The sequence below is a fragment of the Salarias fasciatus genome, chromosome 20 (assembly GCF_902148845.1).
Source record: "Salarias fasciatus chromosome 20, fSalaFa1.1, whole genome shotgun sequence".
In the NCBI taxonomy this organism is placed as follows: domain Eukaryota; kingdom Metazoa; phylum Chordata; class Actinopteri; order Blenniiformes; family Blenniidae; genus Salarias; species Salarias fasciatus.
The window spans coordinates 29,926,896-29,954,451 of record NC_043764.1 but is presented as its reverse complement, the minus strand read 5'-3'; the positions used below and the strand labels follow the sequence as shown (position 1 = coordinate 29,954,451).

Here is a 27,556-nt window from a genome sequence, read left to right as displayed (position 1 = left end):
ATTTTTTACATTTATTTAATGTATTAAATTATTACATTATTATGACTGAGACTTCTGGTTTCTTTTTGTATGTTTATTGAAAATTTAAATTGTTGCACAAACTGATGAATGAGTGCAAACAAAACAATACAAATATACAAATTATTTCAACCATGAATATACTGTTTATCCGGTAAATTTCCGTTGTCACATGACCGTCCAGAGTGAGCCTGACATCAATGGCATCATGTTGCTAGGCAACCTGGCTCTTGACATCATCAGAGCAAATGCATCAGGAGGTTCCAGCATGTCCCACATTATCGTTCGAGGGTTTCTCAGTGCGGACACAGTTTTCTGGAGTGCGACACGAGTGGCCATTTCAACGAATATTTCCACAACGACAGCAGACATAGCGACAGACATGTTAGCACCACAGTGCTGGGAAGCTTCTGGTTCTCCAGGTGAGAAAATTTAAAACACAGACTGTGGTCTGAAGACTGTGGAGCCATTTGGTAAAACCAGTCAATCCAGAACACACAGCTGTAAACACCTGACCCCACAACATGGTGCTACAGTGAAACGTTCATATCTTATTCCATAATATGTTAAGTTTGATAATATTCAACATTTTGTTCATGTCAGGGCACAAATAACTTGATGTGGAATGAAGTATTCAGGATGTTCTGCAGCTTGGAGCAGCTCAGAAGTCATAAGACATTGAATTGAGTTTATTTTTCTTCAGAACTTGTTTTTGTTTTCCTGATTTAAGGATGTTTTCATAACTTTGCATCTCACAAACCAGGAAGAATGGATGTTAAAGTGAAGCTGGGGTCAGCCGGGTCACCTGTGTTAATGTCACGGAGAGTGGCTCATCTCACACCTTTCTGATCAATTCCGTCTTCATATTCACATCAGTTTTATTGCATGCTGTTGAATTTAGAGGGTTTATGGTTTCTGTTGAATGGATGGTGCTTCTCACACACTGAACACACTCTCTGTCTTCACGGAACCAGATCTGAGTCCAGGAGAGCTCCTCCACAGCTCCACCACCGCCTATCTCATCACCAACACCATTGGAGAGGGCTGCTTTGGCAAGGTGGTGAAGTGCCAGAAGCTGGATGACAAGAAGGAGGTGGCCGTGAAGGTGCTGAAGCAGGATCAGGCTCAGGACATCAGGAGCGAGGTAGATTTTACACCTCTGGAGATATTTCCATTACTCTCCCACTGCAGAATATGAACCAAAATCTGCTCTTATTTGTTAGACTCACTGACATGACATCTTCCTCTTTCCTCCCCAGCTGAAAGCCTTAAAGATCATCGGCTTCCTGAATCCTGACCTCGATAACGTGGTCAGATTCTATGAGCATTTCGAGTGCATGGGGCAGCACTGCATGGCATTTGAAATGATGGACATGGATCTGTTCCAGTGGATGCAGACACGAAAGTGGGCTCCACTGGAGTTACATCAAATCCGTCCAATCGCCAAGCAGGTTTGTAAAGTTTGACCAAATAATCTCTCACTCTGCACATTTACCAATGATCAGTGGAGGACAGCGAGTCCTCACCTTCACAGCATCACAACCCTGACCTCTCATGCTTTTTCTGTGCAGCTCCTGGTGGCCTTGAACGCCCTGCGGCGCGTCGGAATGCTGCACACCGACATCAAACCAGACAACATCATGCTGGTCAACTCGGTGAGCCAACCTTTAAAGGTGAAGCTCATCGACTTTGGGCTGGCTGTACCAGCCCACACGGCCAGGGCGGGACAGTGGCTTCAGCCAGTAGGATACAGGTATGTTCACCCTGAAGAAATCCTTCTTTAATCCACACTACATGTGACTCCTCACAGGTAACCAGCTCATTTCACACATTAACTCCTGTCTTTCCTCCTCAGGGCTCCAGAGGTTTGGCTTGGCCTGCCATTCACTGAGGCCATCGATATGTGGGGGGTGGGCCTGGTCCTGGCCTTCCTCTACCTGGCTGCGAACCTGCTTCCCTGTTACTGCGATTATCAGTCGGTAGGTCTGCTTCCTCTGCACGTTTCCAGAACCAGGTGAAAACCTTGTGAAGACAATCAGTTTATGTGTGTGTGGTTTGTGTTTGCAGGTGAGTCACATGGTACAGATTGTGGGCCAACCCAAAGACCACCAGCTCCGGGCCGGGCTGCGTTCCCATTTGTTTTTCATCAGGGACAGGGCTGCGAAGGGACAACAATGGAGACTGAGGGTAAATTAACCTGTACTCTTTGACTGAAGCTGCTCTGATCGTTTTCCTTGAAGTTTTCTAAAACAGTTATGCTGACTATTTCACTTCAGACACCAGAAGAATTCGAGGAGGTGACCAACATCGAGCCAGAACTGAGGCCTGTCTCCTCCAAGCGGCCCAAGAGCCTGGACGACCTGGTCCATGTAAGTCTTCTCTGCTGTGGAGTTTGAGTCCATCACTGCTTTGACTTTAACAAACTGCTCCATCATCAAAACCTCCAAAGGTTTAATGATCAAAATTCTGTAAAGAGAAGAAATTCCACTGATATGACTGTGTTTCCAAATCCAGATCCGTCCACACAAGGAGGAGTCTGAGCTGGCAGACAGGAAAGAGTTTGTGGAGCTCCTGAGGGGGATGCTGCAGGTGGATGGGGATCAGAGGTTCACCCCTGATGAAGCTCTGCAGCAAACCTTCGTCACCATGTCCCACCTGAGGAAGGACCCCGGCTGCAGACAGTAGTGAGTGGCTGTTTGTGTCTCACTTATGAAGGTTGTTGTGTTGTTTCTGACAGAATCATTAACTGTTATTCTTCCTCCAGCCTCAGCACCTCCAGGCAGAAAATGAAAGTCTGCTCAGAGGAGGATCCAGATGAGGACGAGACCAACCCTGAATATCCAGGGATGTACAATTTTGCAGAAATGCGTGCAGCCCTGGAACTGTGTTTGGCCCCAGAGGGAAGTGAAAAACCCGAGGTCAGTGAAGCCCCTGAGGTTATCAAGGACCCCGAGGTCAGCGAGGACCCCAAGGTCAGCGAGGCCCACAAGGTCAGCGAGGACCCCAAGGTCAGCGAGGCCCACAAGGTCAGCGAGGCCCACAAGGTCAGCGAGGTTCCCGAGGTCAGCGAGGCCCCCACGGTCAGTGAGGCCCCCAAGGTCAGGGAGGCCCCCATTGTCAGCGAGGACCCCAAGGTCAGCGAGGACCCCAAGGTCAGCGAGGACCCCAAGGTCAGCGAGGACCCCAAGGTCAGCGAGGACCCCGAGATCTGTGAGGCTCCCGTGGAGAGCTTTTGCACAACGTCCCACCTGAGGAAGGACCCCGGCTGCAGACAGTAGTGAGTGGCTGTTTGTGTCTCACTTATGAAGGTTGTTGTGTTGTTTCTGACAGAATCATTAACTGTTATTCTTCCTCCAGCACCTCCAGGCAGAAAACTAAAGTCTGCTCAGAGGAGGATCCGGACGAGTACAAGACCAACTCTGCATATCCAGGGATGTACAAATTTACAGAAATGCGTGCAGCCCTGGAACTGTGTTTGGCCCCAGAGAGAAGTGAGAACCCTGAGGTCAGCGAGACTCCCGAGGTCTGCAAGACCCCCAATGTCAGCGAGGCCCCCAAGGTCAGGGAGGCCCCCGTTGTCAGCGAGGACCCCACGGTCAGCGAGACCCCCAAGGTCAGCGAGACCCCTGAGGTCAGCGAGGACCTCAAGGTCAGCGAGGCCACTGAGATCTGTGAGGCTCCCGAGGAGAGCTTCACCACAACGTCCCACCTGAGGAAGGACCCCGGCTGCAGACAGTAGTGAGTGGCTGTTTGTGTCTCACTTATGAAGGTTGTTGTGTTGTTTCTGACAGAATCATTAACTGTTATTCTTCCTCCAGCCTCAGCACCTCCAGGCAGAAAACTAAAGTCTGTTCAGAGGAGGATCCAGAAGACGACGAGACCGACCCTGCATATCCAGGGATGTACAAATTTACAGAAATGTGTGCAGCCCTGGAACTGTGTCTGGCCACAGACAGAAGTGAGAACCCCAAGATCAGCGAGACCCCCGAGGTCAGCGAGACCCCCATTGTCAGCGAGGCCCCCAAGGTCAGTGAGGCCCCTAAGGTCAGGGAGGCCTCCAAGGTCAGGGAGGCCCCCGTTGTCAGCAAGGACCCCAAGGTCAGCGAGGCCCCTGAGATCTGGGAGGCTCCCGAGGAGAGCTTCATCACCACGTCCCACCTGAGGAAGGACCCCGGCTGCAGACAGTAGTGAGTGGCTGTTTGTGTCTCACTTATGAAGGTTGTTGTGTTGTTTCTGACAGAATCATTAACTGTTATTCTTCCTCCAGCCTCAGCACCTCCAGGCAGAAAACGAAAGTCTGTTCAGAGGAGGACCCAGAAGACGACGAAACCAACCCTGGATATCCAGGGATGTACAAATTTAAAGAAATGCGTGCAGCCCTGGAACTGTGTTTGGCCTCAGAGAGGAGTGAGGCCCCCCGAGGTCAGCAAGGACCCAGAGGTCAGCAAAGTCCCCGGGGTCAGCAAGGTCAAGGACTCCGAGGTCAGCAAGGACCCCGAGGTCAGCAAGGTCAAGGTCCCCGAGGTCAACAAGGTCATGGTCCCCGAGGTCAACAAGGTCAAGGTTCGCGACGCCAGCAAGGTCAAGGACCCCGCGGTCAGCAAGGTCAAGGTCCCCGAGGTCAACAAGGTCAAGGTCCGCGAGGTCAACAAGGTCAAGGTCCCCGAGGTCAGCCAGGACCCAGAGGTCAGCAAAGTCCCCGGGGTCAGCAAGGTCAAGGACTCCGAGGTCAGCAAGGTCAAGGACTGCGATGTCAGCAAGTTCAAGGACCCCAAGGTCAGCAAGGTCAAGGACCCCGAGGTCAGCCAGGACCCCGAGGTCAGCAAGGTCAAGGTCCCCGAGGTCAGCCAGGACCCCGAGGTGAGCAAGGTCAAAGTCCCCGACGTCAGCAAGGTCAAGGACCCCGAGGTCAGCATGAACCCCGAGGTCAGCAAAGTCAAGGTTCCCGAGGCCAGCAAGGTCAAGGTCCCCGAGGTCAGCAAGGTCAAGGTCCCCGAGGTCAACAAGGTCATGGTCCCCGAGGTCAGCATGAACCCCGAGGTCAGCAAAGTCAAGGTTCGCGACGCCAGCAAGGTCAAGGTCCCCGAGGTCAGCAAGGTCAAGGTCCCCGAGGCCAGCAAGGTCAAGGTTCCGGAGGTCAGTATGAACCCCGAGGTCAGCAAAGTCAAGGTTCGCGACGCCAGCAAGGTCAAGGACCCCGCGGTCAGCAAGGTCAAGGTCCCCGAGGTCAACAAGGTCAAGGTCCCCGAGGTCAACAAGGTCAAGGTCCGCGAGGTCAACAAGGTCAAGGTCCCCGAGGTCAGCAAGGTCAAGGTCCCCGAGGTCAGCAAGGACCTCAAGGAGAGCGATTCCCCCGAGGAGAGCGATTCCCCCGAGGAGAGCGAGGCCCCCGAGGAGAGCGAGGCCCCCGAGGAGAGCGAGGCCCCCGAGGAGAGCGAGGCCTCCAAGGCCCCCAGAGGGTCTGGAGACCACAGAGGTTTTAAAGGACTCTGCTCCCTGAAAAATTTGCTTTAGGAAAATGACAAAGAGAATCCGCAGAGCTTCCAGAAGGATGAGGACCACCTTCAAATGCTGCCTCCATCCTCAAGATGAGGAGTCAAGCCTCCATGTTTTTCCTTTTCACTCCTTTCATTTGTTTGCTCAATGATAAAATAAAAAATAGCATTATAAAATTCTGAGTGTGTTGTTTCAGACTGGTGATTGATCTCACTTGGTTCTCCTCTGACTTGAGCATATTTAAGCTTCTTCACATTGAGGACGTGCAGTGGTTGGTGCTTTCGCCTCACAGCGAGAATGTCCTGGGTTCAAATACCAGCTGGGGCCTTCTGTGTGGAGTTTTCATGTTCTCCGCATTAGAGATATTCTGATACCATTTTTTGCCTCCCGATACCGATTCCGATACTTTTACGATGGGTCTCGGCCGATACCGAGTACCGATTCGTTACCAGTATATTATAAAACTAGAATTTGGCAGTCAGAGAGTGCAGACCTCCGCCACAGCTCAAATCAGTCACCAACAACCGTAAGAACACCATATATAATCGCACAACATTGTGATTGGGCGGGTGTGATCGGAGCGGAGCGCTGCGGCATGCGGTGCCTCTCTCTGTCGCCCTGTCACCCTCTCTCCCTCTGTGTGTGTGTGTGTGTTTATCTGAAAAGGAAAACCAAAAAGCAACATAATTTATGTTATTTTACTTCATTTTAATTTGAAAATTCACCAGATTTTCTCATATTTTCCGTTCCCGACTTCCTGTGTGGTGCGATCTCCTCTGTCTAGCTTTACAACTGTCGGGACACGGCGTGCGCGGCTCGCGGAGAAAATAGAGAGGAGCGGAGCGCCGCGGTCCACGGCGCGAGCCGCTACGCACGCGGCGGTCTCCCGCGTCTCCTGTATGAACCGTCAGATAGGTTAACAGGGGCGCCGATCTGACAGTCGGTGTGCGGCGCTTCCCACTTCTGCGTCAGAAGCGGAGCGTCCTGTGTGAACCAGGCGTTTGTCGCCCCCTGTCGGCGGGCCTGCCCAACCATGTGAAAGACTCCCTATCTCTCAATGATGAAGAATCCTTTGAAAAATTCCTGGTCCAGACAGTGATCCAGATCATCACCAAAATTTAATCAATTCTAAGTTAGCCCAAGACCCACCTTTTCACAAAGTTTCATTGCAATCCGTCAATTACTTTTTCCATGGTCTTGCTAACAAACCAACCAACCAACCAACCAACAAACCAACAAACCGACATGATTACATAACCTTCTGGCGGAGGTAATAATACCATGAGACGCCTGCATGACTGTCACATGATTATCATTGTGGTGAGGTATGACTCAGGTTAAACCCTTTGTAAAACATGAATCAATACAGCAAATTCAAGCCATTTGTTTTTAAATAGAACAGTATAAAAAACAGTAGTGCAAATGTAATTGAACTCAATCAATCTAGGAAATATTATCTTCAATAACTTAAAGTGCAGCCCCAATATTTTTTAAATTAAATGGGAAGTTAAATAGAACAATATAAAACATTAGTGCAACAACAACTTAAATAAATCTCGGACAATATGTTGTTGCATTTTTAAATGAACGTGCAGACACAATATTGTAAAATGAAGGAATTTAGATAAAACACTATAAATAACAGCAGTGTAATAGTAGCTTAATAAACAAATCTAGAAATATTTTTCTAATTAAGGTGCAAAAACAATATAGTAAAATGAAGAGGCATTAAAATAGAAGAGTAAAAAAATAGTTCAACAGCAACTTAAAAGATTACTTTCCAAAACGTTAGTCCAAAACCAACCTATAAAGTTACATTCAAAAAATAAAAATCCAAAGAGCAGAAGCTGCACTCTAAAAAAAAAAAAAAAAAAAAAAAAAAAAAAAAAAAAAAAAAAAAAGCTTCTTTGATGGGCGCTGTACGTCTGTCACGTGATCCATTCTTCGTCGTCGGTCAAAAAACAGCTAGCTGCAGCACAGCAGCACGGCAAAGAACTGTGTCAGAGCTAACGACCAGCAGATGGCGGTAATGTAACCAACGGGATGCAAGCTGCCGTAAAAGATTAGAGAAGAAGAAGTGTCAGCGCTAATGGAGCTAATGGAGCTAACGGAGCTGACGGAGCTGAGCAGTAAATAGATTACTAATTTAATTAATGACGTGGTATCGGATCGGTATCTGGACTCCAGGACTCGCCGATACCGATGCCGGCATTTTCAGCAGCATTGGCGCAATTTCCGATACTGGTATCGGAATCGGAACAACTCTGCTCCCCATGTGTTTGTGGGTTCTCCCTCTGTGAGAGTGTGTGCTTGTCCTCTGATGGTCTGGTGACCAGTCCAGGGTGGATCCTGCTCTCACCCAGAGTCAGATGGGATTGGCTTCAGCTCCACAACCTGACAGAGGAGTGAGCGCGATGGAAGGATGGATGGATTTAATGACCTCCGCTTCGTAGACTCAATCAGTAGATGTCTGTTAATCACTGTGGGGATCCTCCTTTGTACATATTTATCTAGTAAGTTAACAGTTAATTTAGCCTAATTAATGGAATCAGCTTGACTGGCCTGTCAGCAAACAGAGCAGCTCCAGGTAATACTCTTGAATTAGAGTGTGATCAGCCGAGTTTTAGTGGCAGATGTAGTGTGTAAATAAGGGATCATCCATCTATCTTGCAATTATAACAACGACACACTAAGACAGTCAGAGATCCATGCATGGCGATGATACATGAGTAAAACATCTGAGGATAAATTAAACCTCCAATCCAATTCGATCCGACTCATCTTTATTTTGCTGCTTTCGGTACTTGATTTCTTCCCCCTGCTGATGCTACTTTTCCTTCTCCTCGCTCTGTGACATGTCTCCAAGCCCTGAGCGTCCACACCGACGGCAGGCTGGACGTCCAAACTGTCCACTGTCAGCAGGAAACTTCATCCTCAAATGACAAAAAACTGGCTGAGGTACACACACACACACACACACACACACACACACACACACACACACACACACACACACACACACACACACACACACACACACACACACGCTCAGTCTCGTATTTCTATCCTCGTGGGGACCGTCCATTGACTCCCATTCATGTCTAGCCCCTAACCCTGACCCTTACCCTAACCCTAACCCACACCACAACAAAGCCTAACCCTAAAGAAATGTTTTTGCACTTTTACTTTTTTCAGTAACAACAACATGGTCAAGAAAACACTGTTTCTCCTACTTAGGACCGGAAAAAGGTCCCCACAAGGCACGTCGTTCCACGTTTTGCTATCCTTGTGGGGACATTTGGCCCCAACAAGGATAGAAATACGAGAACACACACACACACACACACACACACACACACACACACACACACACACACACACACACACACACACACACACATCACTGTCAGGGCCGGCCCGGGCTTCAGAGGCGCCCTAGGCGAGCCCAAGACGAATACCGAACAATACCGATCAGTACCGCCGAGGACGAGGAGCGCGGTGCGTCGGACCGCTGCACGGCGGGGCACACGGAACACAGAGCGTCGTGGCGCCCCTTGTACGACCGCGGCGCCCCCCTCGGGATGTGGCGCCCAAGGCGGCCGCCTAGTTCGCCTATGCCTAGAGCCGGCCCTGATCACTGTACATCCCAACATGGGAGCCTCATTGATCAGTCAGTATAGTTGTACAGATGTAGTCACTGTAGACACTGAATAAAATCGTTGTGAACACATGAAGCTCAATTGTGAAATAAATAAATAAACTGGAGGTGTCCCCGACTAAGAATTTACATAGTCGAATCTGATTCATCTGTTCCTGCTGATCGTTGACTGATAGTCGAATCTATCTCTTTTTTTTTTTCATTTTAGAATCATTTGAATAGGCTACAGCAGAATGTTGCAGTGAAAAAAAAAAACCAGGGCAGGAACGTTAAACACTTTCATTTTTTTCCTACACACTGAACCACAGACTGGAACAAAGTGTCGGTAACTCTAAACATCAAACAAATGAAGTACAGTTCAAATGACCAGAACCAAACCCTCTTCTAACAAACGGGCTAAAGCATGTTATTTATTTACATCTATAATCTCTGCAGATAAGCTCAAATTTTTTTGGCTTAACAATTTCTCACATTATCTGCTCAAATTAAATGAAATAGGCTTAATTGCGCTGTGTCGGTCCGTTGCGCAGCATCCATGCAAAAACAAACACTAAATTAAATAGAATAGAATAAGCCTTTTAGATAAATAAAAAAATAATATAATAATAACCTAAAATATTAAAATTAAACGAAATAAAAGTCAGCATTAAAATTGAAAAGTGAGTGACAGAAACATCTTTCATACACCTAATTATCTGGCTACTGACCCGTTTAAGGTGGAAAGCCACAGTCGTGGAATGATAAGAAAGGAGCTCCTGACACAACTTGCATTTGACTTTTTTTTGGATCATCCTTGACTTGTTCTGAGGTTTTTTCCGACATTGTGAGCTTTTTAAAGTTCAGCCAAATCACCACCGAGATGCTGCTCTGTGACGGAGCTCTGCACAAAATCGGATTGCGCCATTCACCATGGTGGTTCATTCACAAACACTGAATAGACAGAATATTGAATAAAACTACAAGTTAAGTAAATTTTTCCACAGTATATTTGATAGGCTAACATGTATATCAAATAGGCTTTATATCATGTTTATTTGAAAAAAAAACAAGCAATTCTATGTAAAATCAGTCATTCAGCACCCCCATACAGCTGTAATGGAATGGTCCTCGTTTATTAACCACATTTGATGCCTCGACTGTATGATTGGCCATCGAATCAGGCCCCTTCGAACGAATCATCAAATCGTCAAATACCTGAGGACACCCCTAAAATAAACAGTAAATCTTTGAAAAAATAAGAAGTTTCATCTACTTGGGTTTTATCAAACTTCTCTCAAGTCTGAAAAAGGATCCAGAAGGATTGCTTCAGGCAGGTTAAAGCACGATAGATCCCAGAGCAGAGACGAGAACCATGTATTGAGATTATCCTCTTCCAGAACCTTTACAGAGGTCAAACAATTCCACCGTGTTAACACAGATGAAGGGAGCGTGCAGACCAGCTGGCCTCGCTTCTAACAGACATTCACAACACCTCCCTGAACCAGGCTGCTGTACCTTCTTTTTTCAAGCAGGACACGATCATAGCGGTGCCAAAAAACTCCTTCAGCAGCCTGAATGACTGAGCCCCGGAGCACCGACCCCTGTGATGATGAAGAGCTGCTGGAGGCTGCTGGAGCAGCACAGAGCCGGCCGCTGTGTGTCTGTGTAGAAATATCTGGCGTGTGATGTTCAGACTGCCACAGAAGTGAGATCATGTGACTCCTGATCACTAAAATCTGCTTATTCTTGAGCATGGGATAGAAATTTGTCATCACTATAAAAAGAGCACAAGTGAGCATGACCTTTGACCTTTGTGTGACCAAATCCAGCCTGTTCATAATAGAGTATCAGAACTGTCCCCCGAACCCTGACACGGGTTTTTCCAGTCAGATTTAAAAAAAAAAAAATCAGAACTAAACATGCTTCAGCCTGGTTCTCTTTGTGGTATTTTTAACTTCAGACCAAAAGATGTAAACAAGAAGCTGAGCAGCTGCTGTGACGAACATCACGCAACACAAGTTTGGTAACTTCCAAAGCAGCGCTGTGTGCTCCAACACGAGCTCTCATGGGATTATTGTGGTGTTTTAATCAGCTGAGAGCTCTCAAAGAACACATCCAATACAGAACAGAGGAAAAACCACTGATCATCATTCCTCTGAAGAAGGAGAAGATGTCGTGCATGGAGACGATGTCGGCCGCTCCCTGCGCTTCGGTTCATTTAGACTTTGTACTCGTTACATTTTACAGACTGAGTAGGGCCCACAAACTAGCAATCTAGACTCAGAGACAAAATGCCTGTTTGTAAAAAGTTAAAGGAAAGATGCACGTAAAAAACTTTCATGGAACAGAAATGTAAAAATAACAAGGTAGAGAGTTGACGCGCCAAAAAGTCTGGGTTTCCATCCAAAAACAAGCTTCACTGAGGGACTGACACCAAGCAGGGCAAGACCGGAGATGAGACCTGAAGCATGAGAGACAGCAATCAGGAAGAAAGGCAACAAGAAGGGAAACAAAACAATCAGTCCTCTTCAAGGACAAAATCGTTTCCACTGTGGGAAATGGAGGATTTGATGAATACTGACAGCTGAGCTGGAGTCGTGATCACAAGCAGGCATTGAGTCCTGGATTGTCTTGATAAACTGCTTCTCCAATCATGATCAGTGATCGTTCACACGTCTGCAGCGTCAAACCAACTGTAAACATGGAGAAGGATCAGAGCAGCTGGCGTTATCATGGAGGAGCAGACACTTTTCTCCAACATGAAGAATTCAAACTTCATCCAGGCCAAAAGCAGCAGCGTGCAGCAGCAGCGGTCAGGAAGGAATGCTGGGACTCTGTTAGTGCAGGACGTTGTGAGATGATCCATCCTGATCCCTCATTCTCACTTCATTATGGCTCCTTGCTTGCTGCAGACGCTGATGTTGTCCTCCTGGCAGCGTCACATGAGGACCTCCAGCGTTCACTGGAGCAGTTTGCTGCCGGGTGTCGAGTGGGGGGGATCCAGATCCATGGTTCTGACAGAAAAGGATCGACTGGCCACACTGTTGAACAGGCGGCTGCAGCAATGCAGTCACTGTTCCAGACTGTTTACCAGCCGGTTTACATCCCCACCCTCACCTAAGGTCATGACCTTCAGGTCGTGACTGAAAGAATGAGATCGAGGACACAAGCAGCTGAAAGGAGTTTTCTTCACAGGGTGTCGGGCGTCACTCTTGGTGAAGAGTGAAGAGTTCAGCTGTTATCCAGGAGAACCGACTGGTCAGGACAGTTCATTATTACTATTTTGATGAGGCTGAGGTGTGCTGAAGCAGGAAGACACCTGAACATGCATGATGTGGGCCCTCGAGGCCGGAGTTGCCTCCCCTGCAATACAGCAAGCAAGCAAATCACAGCTGTTCGCTTATTTACATTTGAGAAAACAAATTAAAAATTTAAAACTATTGATCAGCAGCAACATTCAGCTTCTGAAGCCTGATGTGACTGTTTGGAGCAGACCAGTGTTGCTTCCACAGATGCACTGCTCAGATGAAGCTCTCTCACCAGGGTTTGTCTCAACTGGACCCAACCTGACCCATGTGAGCCCAGCCCCAGTCTCCAGGAGTCATGACCTCTGAACTGGACGGCACTTTGATCAGAGCAGGGATGTAGAGGAGTTCTCTGTATGCACATGGGAGAACCATTATAACACACATGACTGCAGCGCTTTAAACTTTGTTCACACAGATTGAACACCTTCATCCCTGCCGTTTCCATTTTCCTCATTCAATTAAACAGTTTTGTCTTCATTGGTCACACAAACCTCAATGTTGATGCCAACTGTGTTCTACACAAACACTGATCACAATTCAAAACTTAACCATCAATGTATTCATCACAGGAACCCCAACTGTAGTTGAGTAAATAAGGCTCTTTCATGTTCAGCAGCCACAGAAACAAGAAGGTCTGACAGCTGGAGCAAGGTTTAGACCATAGCGGCAAAAAGCGTGAACACATTCTGCACTGATAATGCAAGAACAACTTAGGTCCACACTTCAGGTCCATGAACAGTCCATGTGTGAAAATACATGTAGCGAGGCCTGGACGGCGTTGTCACCACTGACATGATACCAAAGACTTGAAGTGTTTCTATGACTGTGACTCTCCTTCCATTCCAGTGTTTTTCACTGAAACTTTCCATGCGGCGGGCCAAACAACACACCTTTATCTATTTCACCATCACATCATCAGCTTCCACTGTCCTTCGCTCCCTCCACAGCGGGGCTCCTGCCTGCTGCTCTGCTGCAGCTGAAAGGACGAGGAGTCGTCTTCAAACGGTCACTTCACTGGAAGCTCTTCCTGTTGGCCTGAACCACGCAGGAACCAAACAAAAACACTGCCTGGCCGGCAGCTCCCAGCACGTTCTCCATCCCTGCTCTCTCTCTCTCAAACACACCATGTCGACGTGCGATATTTCATTTCAGTTCATCACAGGGAATCAGTCTGGACACATTAAACATCTACATTATCTCCAGTGGGATTGGTCAATCAGAACTGACGGAGTGCCGTACCATGATACTGTCCAACCTACAATCAGCTGACCTGTTTCACCACATGGGACGCCGTTTGTGTGCGTGTGTGCATGTGTGTGTGTGTGTGTGTGTTTGTGTGTGTGTGTGTCACTCCTCCATGTAAAGGTGCACTGAGCACGGCCGACCGCCAACTGATCTCAGCTGAAGCTCTGGACAAAGGAGCAGCGAGTTCCACAGGAGGACAAGCTTCAGTTTCTCCATCTTCACACAAACAACATGCAATTTACCGACGGTGGCGACCTGCTGTCACCGTCTCGCCGTGAAACGACAGGAAAACGATGATGGAGGTGAAGACAGCAGCTGAGCGGGCAGAACAGATGTGGAGTGTGGCTGTTTGCCCTGCCAGTCGCTTCGTCATTGGAAATAAAGCCATTCTGCTCCAAACAACTCTTCTGGCTTCGGTTTAAACTTCTGCAGAAATCTAGCTGGAAAGTGGGCGATTCAACTGTTTATGCAGCACAAGTCAAATGTAAAACGTTTAAAAAAAAATGTGCATTTCCCCTGCAGAGGGATGAAATGCTCACAAAACCATGGAAGATCATGCTTTACAATCCATCCACTTACGTCTAACAAGCCTTTGTGGCAACCTGCTGCATCAATAACTCATTCCATTTGAGCATAATTTCAAACTGGGAGCATCCATTTGTCATTGTCCGTCCCCCCCGCCCCCCACCACCGCCGCCGCCGCCAAACCCTTCTGTACAGATGATGGAGAAGAGGCAGAGCCGGCGGAGGAGGAGCAGGCCGCAGCCTTCCCGGTGAGTCCTGATTAAAGGCGGCATTTCGCTGGCACAATGAGAGCTGCCACAGCGCCGCACATCTCCGCCGGATCCAGCCAGACAGGCCCAGACGCTGCGTGTCAGCTGTGATCCTCATTATGCAAATGAGCTCACACCAAGTCGGGTCCCAGCGCTGCAGGTCAGAAGGGCGTCAGAACAGACCAGAAAGGGGGAAATACAAGGAGAGGCACTAAATGAGGGACTGGGCAGCCTGGAAGGGCCAGTTTGACAGAAAGGAAGATCAACTTGCCATGAATCAACAGTCAAATGTGTTCTTTCAGGATTCTGCTCCCAGAATTCATCTTGGTTCCTATTGCTGTCTGCCGGTCACTGATTGAGTCGGCGTCTCTTCCTGGCACAGTGATGAATGGGAACGGCCCGAACGTCTGAACCTGAACTGGACCGACTGGTCAGCGATGAGGGAAACAACTCTGATCACAGAAAATCCCTCTCACGCAGTTTAACAGCTGATCGAGTTGCAATCAAACAGAAAATGAGAGGTTCCACTGCAGGAAGTACCAGGTTCCACTGAAACTTCAGAAATCCTCACCCCAACAAAGTTCTTTTGTATTATCTTGACAACTGTGTTCATTTGTGAAAACATCACATGGATGCCTTCAGATGGTTAATTATGTCAAAATTAAAGTGAGAAAAAGTGTCACATAATTGACTCCATGATTCCAGTTTAAAATATTAACCTTTACAGCCGAACCATCTGTCCAACTACTGGTTTGCATGTTTGCTGCAGCTGCTGAACCGTGAATGAACAGTTGAAACATTACAAAAATAGGTCGCCTTCACTGTAAATGCTGAAATAGATCAATTTGAGCCATAACACCCCCGAAGTTTCCAAACCTTTCAACTTCACAGTACGTTTGTAGCTAAATGTATAAATATATCTTTGGTCACAGTGGAGATTGTCCTGATTCCTGCTGAAGAGCTCAAACAGAATAAAGTCCAGTAGAATCTGATTCACAGAACAGAACAAGTCATTTGAGAAATGAAGATATTTAAAGGAGCAGACCCCTGAACCAGAGGATGCTGCTGAAAAGAATGAGGAAGGATCAGGAGAACAAAAAAGAAAGAAACATACTTGGAGATATGATGAATTGCACACATAGTTCAGATGGAATATATTTGCTGGATCTATAAGCCTGTTTTGTCCAAACTCCAAGATTTATCCATAATGATCAACTCAAACCGAGGCCTGTAATGACAACTGTGTCAGACATTCACGAGTTGGCCATTTGTTTCCAACAGCTGCAAATGTTTTTGAAAAAATAGAGTTAACCTCTCGAAGAAAATGAAGTGTTCCAGCTTTACCTGGCTGTGTTAGATATTTAACTTCAGGACTTATGATGAGTTTATCTGATAATAACTTTAAAAAGAAGCGACTCAGGTAAATATTTCCAAAGTACATCATGCAGACCCAACTCAAGCTTTAATGTTAAAACCAAGAGAAGACGAATAATCTGGGGTGTAGTTACAGTAGGCTTATAGACAGATTAAAGGCGCAGCAGAAAAAACTGAACTTGGAGGCTCCAGTGACTGAGAGCCTCATCCAGATGTTGCTGAGCGCAGCAGATGGCACACATCGGCTCTTCTAGAAAAGACGTATCTCACCCAGCATCTGGACGGATTTGCCCCCGCAACCTCCCGTCTAAATCCGCGGATGTGCACCAAAAACCGATCACGCAACGCACGAGAAGGCTGCTCAGCAGCAAAGTGCTCGCTTTTCACTTGATGTTCCTTCCGACTGCCTGATGAAACAGCAGCAGCCTCGTCCACTGTTGCGTTGCACCATTTACCGTGTTCGAAACTCCCGTAGGAGCGCGCGCGCTCGTCCATGTGTGTCTTCATATTCACGCAAATCTGCAACGCCCAACAAAACCACAACCGCGCAAATAACCCAGCACGTGCGTGGACGTGGTGCACCGAGTCTCCAAATCCACACCTGGAGGCGCACGAGTGCGCGTGAAATCCGCGCACGGCGGCTCAAAGTTTGGCGGCAGCAGTTCTTACCTCCGCCTCCGGTGGCTCGCGGTGCTCGGAGCTAAACCTCTGGATTCCACAGCTGGATTCCCCGTCCGAGGAGAAGCGCGCGCCCCGCCGTGCACCTGTTTACTGACAAAACCCAGCGAGACCGACAGTGACCGCCACACTCCTCCTGCTGACTGAACGTCTCTCCTCCTCCGCTCACCAGGTCGTATTTACGCAGTGTCTCCAGCACGGCGCCTGCTCCCTTCTGCAGCTCGCACGCGCATCGCGCATCCGCGGCCGCGGTTCCGAGTCGCGTCTCGTGGCTGTGCGGAGAAACGGGCTGCTTCCTCGCGGTTGGCTCAGCATCAGGTGAAACTCCAGACTCACCTGCTGCCTGCCTGTATAGGTGAGGCTGCTCCACGAGCTGCGCTGCTGCCCTCGTGCGGACCCAGCAGAGGCTCAGCGAGCACGTGACACCACACTCCTGTCACGAGAAAGGAAGGTTGACTGAACGATGAGTTGTGTTCTACATATTCAGTGTCATAATAAGTTAAATAAAAGTGCATCATGTGACATAATGATAATATTTACATTAAATGTTAATAGTTCAATATGGTGCACTTTATTTGTTTTTTGTTAACAATATATTGATTTGCTTTAAAACTGATACATTGTTGCAACTTCTCAGTCAGGAAAGTTCTAAATGACATCATTTAATTTGCATAGTTGCTCATTTGCATATCTAGGTCAAATTGAGCTTCATCATCCAGAACAGTGATGGAAGTCACAGCATTACAATGAACGGCGTTACTATTTTCAGCAACGAATAATCCAGTAGCTCAGTTTTATAATAAATAATTTAACATTCATCTTATAATTCCATTAAGAGGAGATCCAAATTATTTGACATATTTGAAAATGTTTTTGAAGTAATGCAACCGTTACTATGACTCGTGTTTTTGAAATATTGTAACTTTGTTACCAACTCAGTTAATTTTTTTAATAAGTAGTTAATAACTATGATTTTTTAAGCAAGTTGCCCAAAACTGACAAACGAGAAATTATTGGCAAAACTGTCATTATGTACAATTAATGTAATAAAATCGTCAAAGTTTTTATGAACCATAACTAACAGAAAGTGCTGCCATCCACTATGAAAACTGCACAAAATCTGCCAAAAAGCCAACAGAAGAGTGTTGTGTTGCATTAATGTTTACTGAAAGCGTGTAGTTAGATAACTTAAACTGGAGATTTTTAATCGAAACCAACAAAGAATTAAATGAACTTATATAATTTACATCTCTTGTCCATAACTTCAGCCTCACAGAAATTCCTGACTCAAGTGAAGCTTCAGAGACATTTCAGAATGGAATTACATGTTCTCCCTGTGCTGGAATAGAGTTTCTGTTTTCTTCCAGACCAGGGACATGTTAACTGGGAGATTTTTTCCCTCTGTAAGTTTATGATAGCAGCATATATTGTAGTGAATGTGAATATGTGTGGTTGTCTAGAGATGCTGGGTGGATTTACTCTCACTGGAATGACTTCACCTTGCATTCTTCATAGTTCAGAGTAAAGTGAAAACCAAGAAGTTCATACAAAAAAACCTAGCGACTCACACTCGACACATATTGCATAAAGAACAGTGGAAATTTATTACATATTTTTACTTTCAGAGTTCTTGGTGAAGCTGATGTTAATCACAGTTATATTGTTAAAGACTCAGACCTTCTTTTTGCATTTTTTAAAAACAGAAAATAAGCTTCTCGCTCATGTGGATGGAGGACCCAAATGCTGATCAGCCTCAAAACTGAAGATGATCTTTATTAAAGATGATGATTTCTCACAAAATGAAACACAGGAACCAGACCAGAGATGAGGACAGAGATCAGACCTGAGAACAAATTCTTTAATTTTGAGTGTGAGGAAAAAAACTTTAATTCATGCAGGAAGCTGAGGTGAAACAGTATTTTCTGAGCTGCTTCCCACACAGTGACCTGGGTCAGCTTCGGCTCTTCATTTCTATCAGAATTCAGCCTGGAGCTAATTACCTTCACACACATGAGAAAGATTTGATATCTTTTTGTATCGTTAATGATTCTGCTACATTCTGACTGAAGCACATGAACTTCTAATGTTCCTAAAGAGAACTGAGCTTCATGACGTCCACTCAGATCTCAAGCTGACCTCAACTGAGTGACGTTAGAAAGGAGGATCAAGTCTGATCACTTAAAGGTCATCATGAAGGGAGCCGATGAGAAGAGGAATACTCTCCAGATGTGCAGAATCAATGTGCACGGTGCTTCATGTCCTCGCTCAGATCACGAAATCCTTTCAGTCTTGAAAATTCAATCTTGGTCTTCAGTGACCTTGGAGAGCTGCACAAGTGTGGCTGAGTGAAGAACGTGGCAGTACTCGCTTTGAACCGGCTGAAAATCAAACATCAGAAGTGTTCTTCATGTTTCCAGCACACAGATGTATCAGAATACTTCCCTTCATTAACAACCTGCAGACCTGAACACATGGACACTGGTTGATCCCTGGTGGATCATCCAGACTCCAGCTGGACGTGGAGCAGGCGATCAGAGCACGTCCCTCCTCCAGGGAATCAAACATCACATCAGTGAGAGCTCAACCTGCTCAGGAGCAGCGTCATCGAGGAAAAACTCCAAGCAGCTTTAAGAATCCTTTATTTGATTTCAGCACAGGGAGACGAGACGTTTCACAGGAAAATAAATAAAAGAAAACATGATGACACTTCAAGTTTTGACATGATGTGCGTTTGAAAGCATTCACAGGATTTTACTTTCTCCCTGGATGAGTTTTGGTTAAAAAGCTTTCATGTACTAAGTTCTTCTAATGATCAAGGAAAAGTTTTCCTCAGTCGAGCTGCATGTCAGACGAACAGGAGATTTCCAGTGTGATCAAATACTGAAGAAGAGGCTGACATGTTTGAGATTGTTCCTCCAGTGGTCATTTTTAATACATTCTTTCACTTCTTTCACAGTGAATTGAGATCTTTCAAAGTTTTTGAATGTGCAGAGAAACAGTCTGCTGTAGTTCAGTCAAATCTTCTGCTTTGTTCATTGTTGATCGTGTGGAGACAATAAATTTGCATTGCTTTGTTCAGTCAGAGACACAACTTGTCTGGATCGATCAGGAATCGTACCTGAAATAAACACATTTAAATCATGTTCAGTGTGTTTTCTCTTCAGTAGCGGTTTGATAACATCTCACCAAGTAAAGCTGAGAAGTTCTTTTGTCTTTTTCAGCACTAGTGGAGCTGCAGGAGAGCAGGTTTTGATATTCTGGGTCTAATGAACACTGGATCAGCTCACCAGCTGTGAATTTTAATGTGAAAGGGAAATGATCACATTCTCACATTTGATTTATTTAAACTACATAGTTCTTTTTTGTAACTGTGGTAAAATAAAATATGTGGTCTGTTGCAGTTTACTTAAAAAAAAACCCTCAATAATAACATTAAATCCGACTTGAAACATCAAACTCTTAATAAAGCTTTTTAAAAAAGTCAAACTGTTATCACAGCAGACAAAACTCTAATCTCTCTTTTGTTTCTGTTATTCTTAAATTGCATATTTACTGTTTTTTTTTAAGAAAATCCATGTACTGTAGCTAAGATAAAACAGCTGGTATTATCAGCCAGCCTCTCTCTCTCTCTCTCTCTCTCCATTTCCATTCAGCTGCCTCTTTAAAATCCACCTGAGAAAAATGAAGCCATTAAAAACCTCCCAGAAGCTCCAGAATAAACACAGTAAAACCCTCCAAACACAAATTACTACAACTTCTGCACAAATTCAGCCCATCAAATGATTCACTCCGGGGCGCCTCACTCTGAGAAAACTATATAATAAATCTAAAGATACGTCTCAGTGTCTCATCGGAGCAGTGCATTATGGGTATGGATGACTGTTGTTTCTTAAGCTAATCAGGAAGTGATGGATCTGGTATCTGTTTCTGTGACTGTCAGCTGGTGAGACGCAGCTCGGGTTGTCGTTCAGAGAGATCCTGCAGACGATCGTTTACAGTACGAATCCAGAAACAAGCCACATCTGTTAATTTAGGAGCTTCAGTCGTCTGGAAATATTCAAGTTGTCTTTAGGCTATGAGGATGTAAACGCAGGACACGAAAAATAAAAAGCTCTCAGAGAGAGAAGTGTGGAAGTGTCATGAAACGCCACTTGATTGATCCAGTGAAGTGCTGAGTCAGCAGCCTGCGCTCTGATGAACAGGCCCTGATGGAGTGCTTCATCTGATCTGACCCTCTGGAACTCTGGAACTCTTCACCTGAGGAGAGCAGACGGTGTGATCGGACTCGATTGAACTACTTCCTCTTGTTTCTGTGAGTCTGAAAACATTTTCACATGACTGTTCATGTGTTCCACTCAGAAAGGAAGTGTATCACTGTAACGTGGCTCCAGGTGTAACTGCTACACTGTCAGGTCCCTGCACCTCCTGTCAGGCTGAACAAAGCACGCGCTACACCGCCCCCTGCTGGACGTTGCTCTCATAGTTTTCCAGGCAGATGTGGACCCGCTGGGTGAAGTAGTTTGGGTCAGAGATGGCCTGCAGGAGGTCGGTCTGAACCAGGCTGATGTCGTACAGCTCGACGGTGGAAGCTGTCCGAGTGTCCGAGCCACCCGGAGCCACAAACACCTGGAGGCCAAAACAAAACATCGAGTGTGGTTACAAAGTGCTTTTAATTCAGAACTGGTTTATTCTGAATTTAGTAATTCAGAATTATATTTATGAGCTACGTGTTTACGTGGAAAAACGAAGGATTAAATCCTCTCTCACGCCGGGGCCTGCGAAGCGTTCTGACTGGACGGGGCGGCCGTGACGTCATGACGTCTCCCGGAAGTAAACAGCATTTTTTCCTCGTCTTTCTTTCTTAATTATCTTTGACGCTACAGCTTTGAAAATTTCCGCGTTGTCAATCGCCCGTCGACCCGCTCGTTTCATAATGTCAAATTCTTCTGAAACTGCCGTTAAATAAACCGTCTCCGTACGACCCCAAACGCGGACAGCGGGCCGCCATCATGGAAAATTGCGTCATCACGACGGAGCATGCGCAGAACGACCAGAATGAGCTCGCGCCTAATTAGCATATAATTCCACTTCCAAGGGAGAATAAACCCGCCGGTCTATCCGGATTTAAACTTAATTCTGAATGAAGTTTTCATGCATTTACAAGGTCATTTTAGAGCAGAATTGGACTTTATTATTTATAGATTTACAGAGGAAAAAAAGTCCCATGTATTAGGGCTGAACGATATATCGTTATCATATCGATATTGGGATATGAACATTCAGGACATTAGTTTCTCAAAATCAACGATATCAAGATTTCCCCTGGTTGCCCTGCATGTAAGCTCGCCCATGCACAGGTAAGGCCAGCCAACCACAAACCTCATTAACTGGTTGACAGCTGATGGCAGAGGGCGGTTGCAGAATCTGTACAAACGAGTTTGGTGGTAGTGGCAGTGGGTTCTCATAAATAAAACTGCATTTTTTTTACATCCTTTTGTATTATGATGTTTTTATTTTTCTGAAAAATGCTTAACTTTCACTGAATCCATTGTAATATATCGTATCGATATCAAGATATCTGGCATGGATATCGAGATATGAAATTTTGCCCATATCGTTCAGCCCTACATGATATCTCAAAAAAAGACTCTCTGGATGGAAAACCTTCTGAGGACACCAAGGTCTTGACAAGGCTAATTGTCCAATAAAGCAGTGACCAGACACAGTTCAGGTTTGATAAAGCTAACCTCTGTCAGCACAGCTTCACTGTGACTTTAAATGAACAAAGATACATTTCACTGTTACCAACAGGAACAACAGAAACGTCCCTGAGCTTCCTGCCTTTCACTACCTTCGGATGAACGATGGTGTCCTCGTCATTTTGTCGGATGTTGTCGTCGATGAAGATGTGCTGGACGTCCTGGTCAAACGGGTCGACCCACAAAGGTTTCCCTCCACGGAGAGAGAGTCCATTAGCCAGCCACCTGGGGGGGAGTAGTGCTGTCAGACATTTTAGACAATAGAAAGATGTTGAAAAGTGTTTTTCTCTCTGTTTAATTCTTAAAGAGATCGAGTGGTTTGTGAAGAAGTATCTACTAAAGGCTGCACAACTGTGTGGTTTAACATTTTTCAGCAGTTTCTGGATGTAACAGAATGAACAGAAGACAGCTGTTGGACATTTTACTGTATTTTGTATTGAAATGTTGTCATGATAAAGTTGCATTAATTCCTGATAAGAACTTTTTCACAGAGTTCTCTGATGTCTTTGCCCTTAAACAGAAATACAAGAGGAGTTTATGGTTTCTCCTTACTGATCGGGCTACTCCAGATAAAGCTGAACTGAAATGAGTTTGACAGGAAGAGGAACAGTGAGAAGAGAGCACAGAGGGAGCTTACCAGTCGAAGTGGTCCTGGAACCCCCCCAGGCCCTGAACGGAGCTCAGGTACCGGTACAGCCCCCTCTCTCCGTCCCGAGTGGACAGGCGGTCCTCGGCTCTGCTCAACACGGTCTTATTCTTACTGCAGCGGATTTTCCCAGGAGTCAAGTCCACGCTGATCTGAGATACAAAGAGAAAGAAGGACAACTGCTGTCAACTGTGCTGGAAGCACCAGATCCAAACGGTCTTATTAAAGCAAACTTCTCCAGAAGACCAAATCCACAGCAGGAAACAGACGTTCTGGTGCTGTGAAGCCAAAAAAACGCTCTTCTATGTTAGAAACTGAGCAGCAACGTGATATTTAATGAGCGATTCCTCCTGCTCTTCCAGCTGAACAGAGAGTCAGGGTCCACTGGGCTCGTCTGCATGCAGCTGACTGCGTCCGGCTGCCTCGCTTTTTGGGGACATCTTCAGCCTTCAATACATACACACACACACACACCACACACCACACACACACACACACACACACACACACACACACACACACACACACACACACACACACACACACACACACACACACACACACACACACACACACACACACACACACACACACACACACACACACACACACCGCTGCCGAACTCTCTGGACACTGGACACGGAGTCAAGAGGAGGCATGAATCAGAGATTTTAATCTTTTAGGACAAACTACAGAGGAGGCCTGAAGCTTCGGACAAGTCAAAGAAAACCAGGGTTTCTGCAGCACTTTTATTTCAGCTGACTGTGTGAGAGCCACTGTCCTAAACTGTTCCTGAAGCGTTCCTGCAGTCCTGCTGTCAAACTGACAGAGGTCACTGACACGGCCGGAACAGAGGTCACCTGACCTGGATTTTCTTTTTCTTTTTTCAACAATGGATATTTGAAAGGCTGTCTGTCATTTTCACAGATAACATGACAGAAGCCAATATGTCAGCGGAAATGACAGACAGGAGAAAAGTCAGATCACTGACCTTAGCCTCACACTGCCTTCTCTTCTCTCTGAGTCTCTGAAGACTCCAAAGTTAAAAAAATACCACAAAAAAAAACCCCACTGGAGCTCTTGGAGGTACAAATCGTTCATCCAGTTGATCCTACGAACCCTTCAGGCTGTGAATGAGCGGCAGAACAGCGTCAGAGTCAGACGGCGTGTTACCTTCAGGTCAGGCAGCTCTGGGAACAGCGGGTGAGCCCCGTCGTTCAGCGCTCGGGACACGGCTCTCAGCACGCGGGGGAGGTCGGTCCCGAACGTGCGGAAGACGACGGCGAACTCCACGCCTTCCAGTGCCAGGTCCCTGAGCAGCTGGAAGAAGGAGGGGAGGATCCAGTGGTACAACCGTCCGTCCTCTCCTTTCACCGACAGCTCCTGGTCGCCCTGCAGGGAACACAGCCAGGTGGAAAGTCTGTGTGAGTCGCAGTAGATCAGCTCCTTCGTGTTGAATTCCACTAGAATTGATGCATTTCTATTGCAGTAATATTATGTTTGGTACAATCTGCAAAGCCATCAGTCGGTACTGCTAAATCCTACATAATGCATGTTTCAGTGTAACTAGACAGAAGCATCTACAGCATGTTCAGTTCAACCAGGGGCCACTGGGGTGACATGACTCTGTTTAATCCTGGATTTCTTTCGAATTTAGAGCTGATCAGAGGAGATCAGTGGCAGAATCGAACTCTCCTCTCAGGGACTCTGACCTTGACGCCCTCGGGCCAGCGGAGCAGATCCAGATGTCGGTCGAGGACGCCGCGGAAACGCCGGCCGGCGGCAGACGTGAAGCCAGGCGTCCGGCCAAACGCAGAGTAGTAGCTGACAGCGTCGCTGCAGGGAGGCTGCAGGGAGGGGAGTTCACTCAGCCATTCCCAAGCGCCTGAAAAGACACAACAACACAGCTTCTATTAAAAATTCATGATTAAATTATTGTTACTAAACTCCGATGGATCGTCGTTTGTATTTCAGGAAAAACTGTACATTTAATTCTAAATTACAAGTAAATTTTTACAAAGCGTTCAGTCAGCAGCAGAAAATACATTCAAGCCTCAACAGTGAAGAAAATTAAAACAGCTTAAAGTGTATATTTCGTATCTGCAGTCATCACTGAACAACCACTAAAATAGTGAGCAAATTAGTAGAATGAATTCTACACTTATTCCACAGCTACGGCCTGGAAGTAAAGATATTCTGGAGGAATGGGAGTGAAAATTGTCCCAATTATTTAGTAACAGTCTCACAACATCATGAAGAGCAAAGCGAGAAATTTCTTTTGAGGCAGCTGCAAAACACTGCAGCACACCTGACTGCAATAAGGTGCATTAAACTGACATTAAAAAGAGGCGCGCTGAAGCAGGGAGAGGCCCGAATACAGAAGTGACATTATAATCCTGAGCGTACCCTGTGTGTCCTGACCGACCCCCCAGGGGGAAAGTCAGCAGTTGAGGAGTGTTGAACTCTGTAGATTTCTAGAGTTTGCGATAATTATTAAAATGCACAAAATGCAGTTTTACCTTCCTCAAAATAGCACTATTGCAGTCTCTTCATTCACTTACTACCAGTCATCACCCCCGCCCGAGCCAATAAATAGAAATCATTACATTTCTCCAGAAAAAGTCAATGATAAATTTATAACATTAAAATTAATTTTGAAGCAAAACATTTTGGTCAGCTTGAATTTTTTCAAAAAATTTTTTTTAACTAGTATAATCACTTCACTGACTGCTTGATAAAGGGTTAAAGTTAATCTCATCCTCTCTTAGGCTGAGCCGCTGTCAGCTGTGGCTCATGACAAGAGAAATACCTAAAAATGATCAAACATCTGCCACTCCTTCAGCACTGTCAAATCAGGGTCCCAACATGTAGAGAACTGCTCCTGAAGGGTGGCTGATCAGTCTGATGCAGAAGGCATCTCATCAGATCCTATAGTGAGAAATACCAGAAAGACCATTGAAAGAACGTCAATGGGAAGATGCACGGCAGTTTCCAGCTCAGGGTGTGGCACGCAGAATATCCTGTTCTGGTACATCCGGTCCGACTGGTCGTATACGTCCATACTCCACAAGTTTACAGCAGACAGCAGCTCCACTCAGCAGAGCAGGAGATAACTTCTGCAGCCCTCCATGCCTCCTGGAGGTGAACAGCTCCAGGTCTCAGAGGCATGAAGGGAAGGCGGTGGCTGGGCCTCACATCCAGCTCACAGACATACACCTCTAAATAACAACAACAGTTTTTTTCCCTTTTTTGCAACAGTCATCAAAGTTCAAAAAGTCAATCATTTTTGCAATACACTGTAATATGTATTTGTAAATCAGTTACAAATGTTATTTCTGTCTATCATACTGTTATTGATATTTTTATTATGGTTTTCTGTGAATATGTGCAAAGATTCAGGTGTGAAAGTCATGTTTACACTAGTTTTTAATTAAAGGTACCTAAAAAACTTTACTAAATCCAGACAGATTCCCTGGATGCTGAACATGCCTGGTGCAAAAATCTTTTCTGATTTGTATGATCAGGTGACACGTAAACAAACAAATAATCTATCCTGCTGAGTTTCGGTAACCTCCATAAAAAGAAGACAACTCAAACATAAATGATCGGAACATGTATTTACTGTCATTGTACGAATGGAGGTGTAGCAGTTAGGACTTGATGTTTCTGTTGATGTTGATGCTGTTGTTGTTGTTTTAGGGATGTAACGATGCATTGTTAGACAGTTATAAATCGACACCAACGTGATCAATCTGGACGCAGACAGCAGAGGGTGCAGTCCCGGAGAACCATCCTTCATCACGTGCACAGTGGAGCAGTGGAGAGCAGCACTAAACGGCCCATGCGGATGATTGACTAATAAGTTGTGTTTGTTTGTTTCTGTCTTTTTGTCCCGCCGGGTCTGTTTACCGTGTCTGCTCCTCCGGCCCCAGGTGACAGTGGTTAGGAAGTAGTCCAGGGCAGCCACGGTCCCCTGGCCCGTCACCGCGTCCGATACCAGGATGGTGTTGTTGAGGTCGATGTGCAGGACCAGCTTCTTCCTCCTCCTCCCGGGGACTGGGGGGCCCGGCGGGACCGCCGGGTCCCGGGTGTCTCTGCCGGGCTCCTCCGGGCCCTCGGCGCGGCTGTTCCCCGCCATGACAGCGTCGGCCGGTCACCGGTCCGGCTCCGCCATGTGTCCTCCGGGCTGTGACGGTCGGAGTCGGGGGGAGTCTGGGAACCGGCTGGGGGCTTTACCGGCGTTTCCTCATTCCTGCCGGGCTGTTCTTCTTCAGCCGCTACGGGGCGGCTCCTTCCAGAGCGACGGGAAACAGCGCCCCCTGCTGGTCGTCAGCAGAGACACGACCACAGATAAACAGTGTTCTTGTAATAATGATGAGGCGGTGATCATGAGGGTCTCCCACGTTTTTTCTTTTGCAGAAAACTTAAACTGGATTTATGAATTTTCAAAGCTTTTCCTTATAAAAGCATGCGAAAAAAAACTTTGTCGGTTAATTTTTCCCAACACTGACTTGAACTAAGACTTCAGAATGACAGGCCACAGCACTAATAAAAATGATAAAAGTTCGGCTTGCTTCTGCTCTTTCACTACAATAATTGACCGTACTGTCCATAACAAGAGC

General features: G+C 46.2%; 3 protein-coding genes across 4 annotated transcripts in view; 1 reads left to right on the top strand and 2 right to left on the bottom strand.

The window, feature by feature from the left end:
• The window catches only part of klhdc8b (kelch domain containing 8B), a 190,508-nt gene extending 173,869 nt beyond the window's left edge, over nucleotides 1–16,639 (bottom strand). The window contains exon 1 of the mRNA XM_030118673.1: nucleotides 16,521–16,639. The gene's annotated coding sequence lies outside the window, so the exon portion shown is untranslated. The remainder of the gene's footprint in view (nucleotides 1–16,520) is intronic.
• On the top strand, nucleotides 191–4,206 carry LOC115407468 (homeodomain-interacting protein kinase 2-like). The gene is made up of 10 exons (XM_030117814.1): nucleotides 191–203; nucleotides 993–1,162; nucleotides 1,278–1,469; nucleotides 1,590–1,771; nucleotides 1,874–1,997; nucleotides 2,295–2,387; nucleotides 2,533–2,702; nucleotides 2,783–3,295; nucleotides 3,376–3,756; nucleotides 3,837–4,206. Exons 1-10 carry the CDS (start codon nucleotides 191–193, stop codon nucleotides 4,204–4,206), a joined length of 2,208 nt encoding a protein of 735 aa, XP_029973674.1.
• Nucleotides 16,640–19,152: 2,513 nt separating the features above from the next.
• LOC115408919 (uncharacterized) lies at nucleotides 19,153–27,194 on the bottom strand. Of its 2 annotated transcripts, XM_030119888.1 has the most exons (7): nucleotides 26,844–27,194; nucleotides 24,647–24,819; nucleotides 24,108–24,326; nucleotides 22,926–23,086; nucleotides 22,381–22,513; nucleotides 20,952–21,155; nucleotides 19,153–20,786 (listed from the first exon to the last, which is right to left on the bottom strand). In XM_030119888.1, exons 1-6 carry the CDS (start codon nucleotides 27,070–27,072, stop codon nucleotides 20,979–20,981), a joined length of 1,092 nt encoding a protein of 363 aa, XP_029975748.1. In that variant the 5' UTR covers nucleotides 27,073–27,194; the 3' UTR covers nucleotides 19,153–20,786; nucleotides 20,952–20,978. The 2 variants fall into 2 exon arrangements, with proteins under 2 accessions (XP_029975748.1, XP_029975747.1); XM_030119887.1 differs by having other exon boundaries at nucleotides 19,153–21,155.
• Nucleotides 27,195–27,556: the final 362 nt, after the last annotated feature.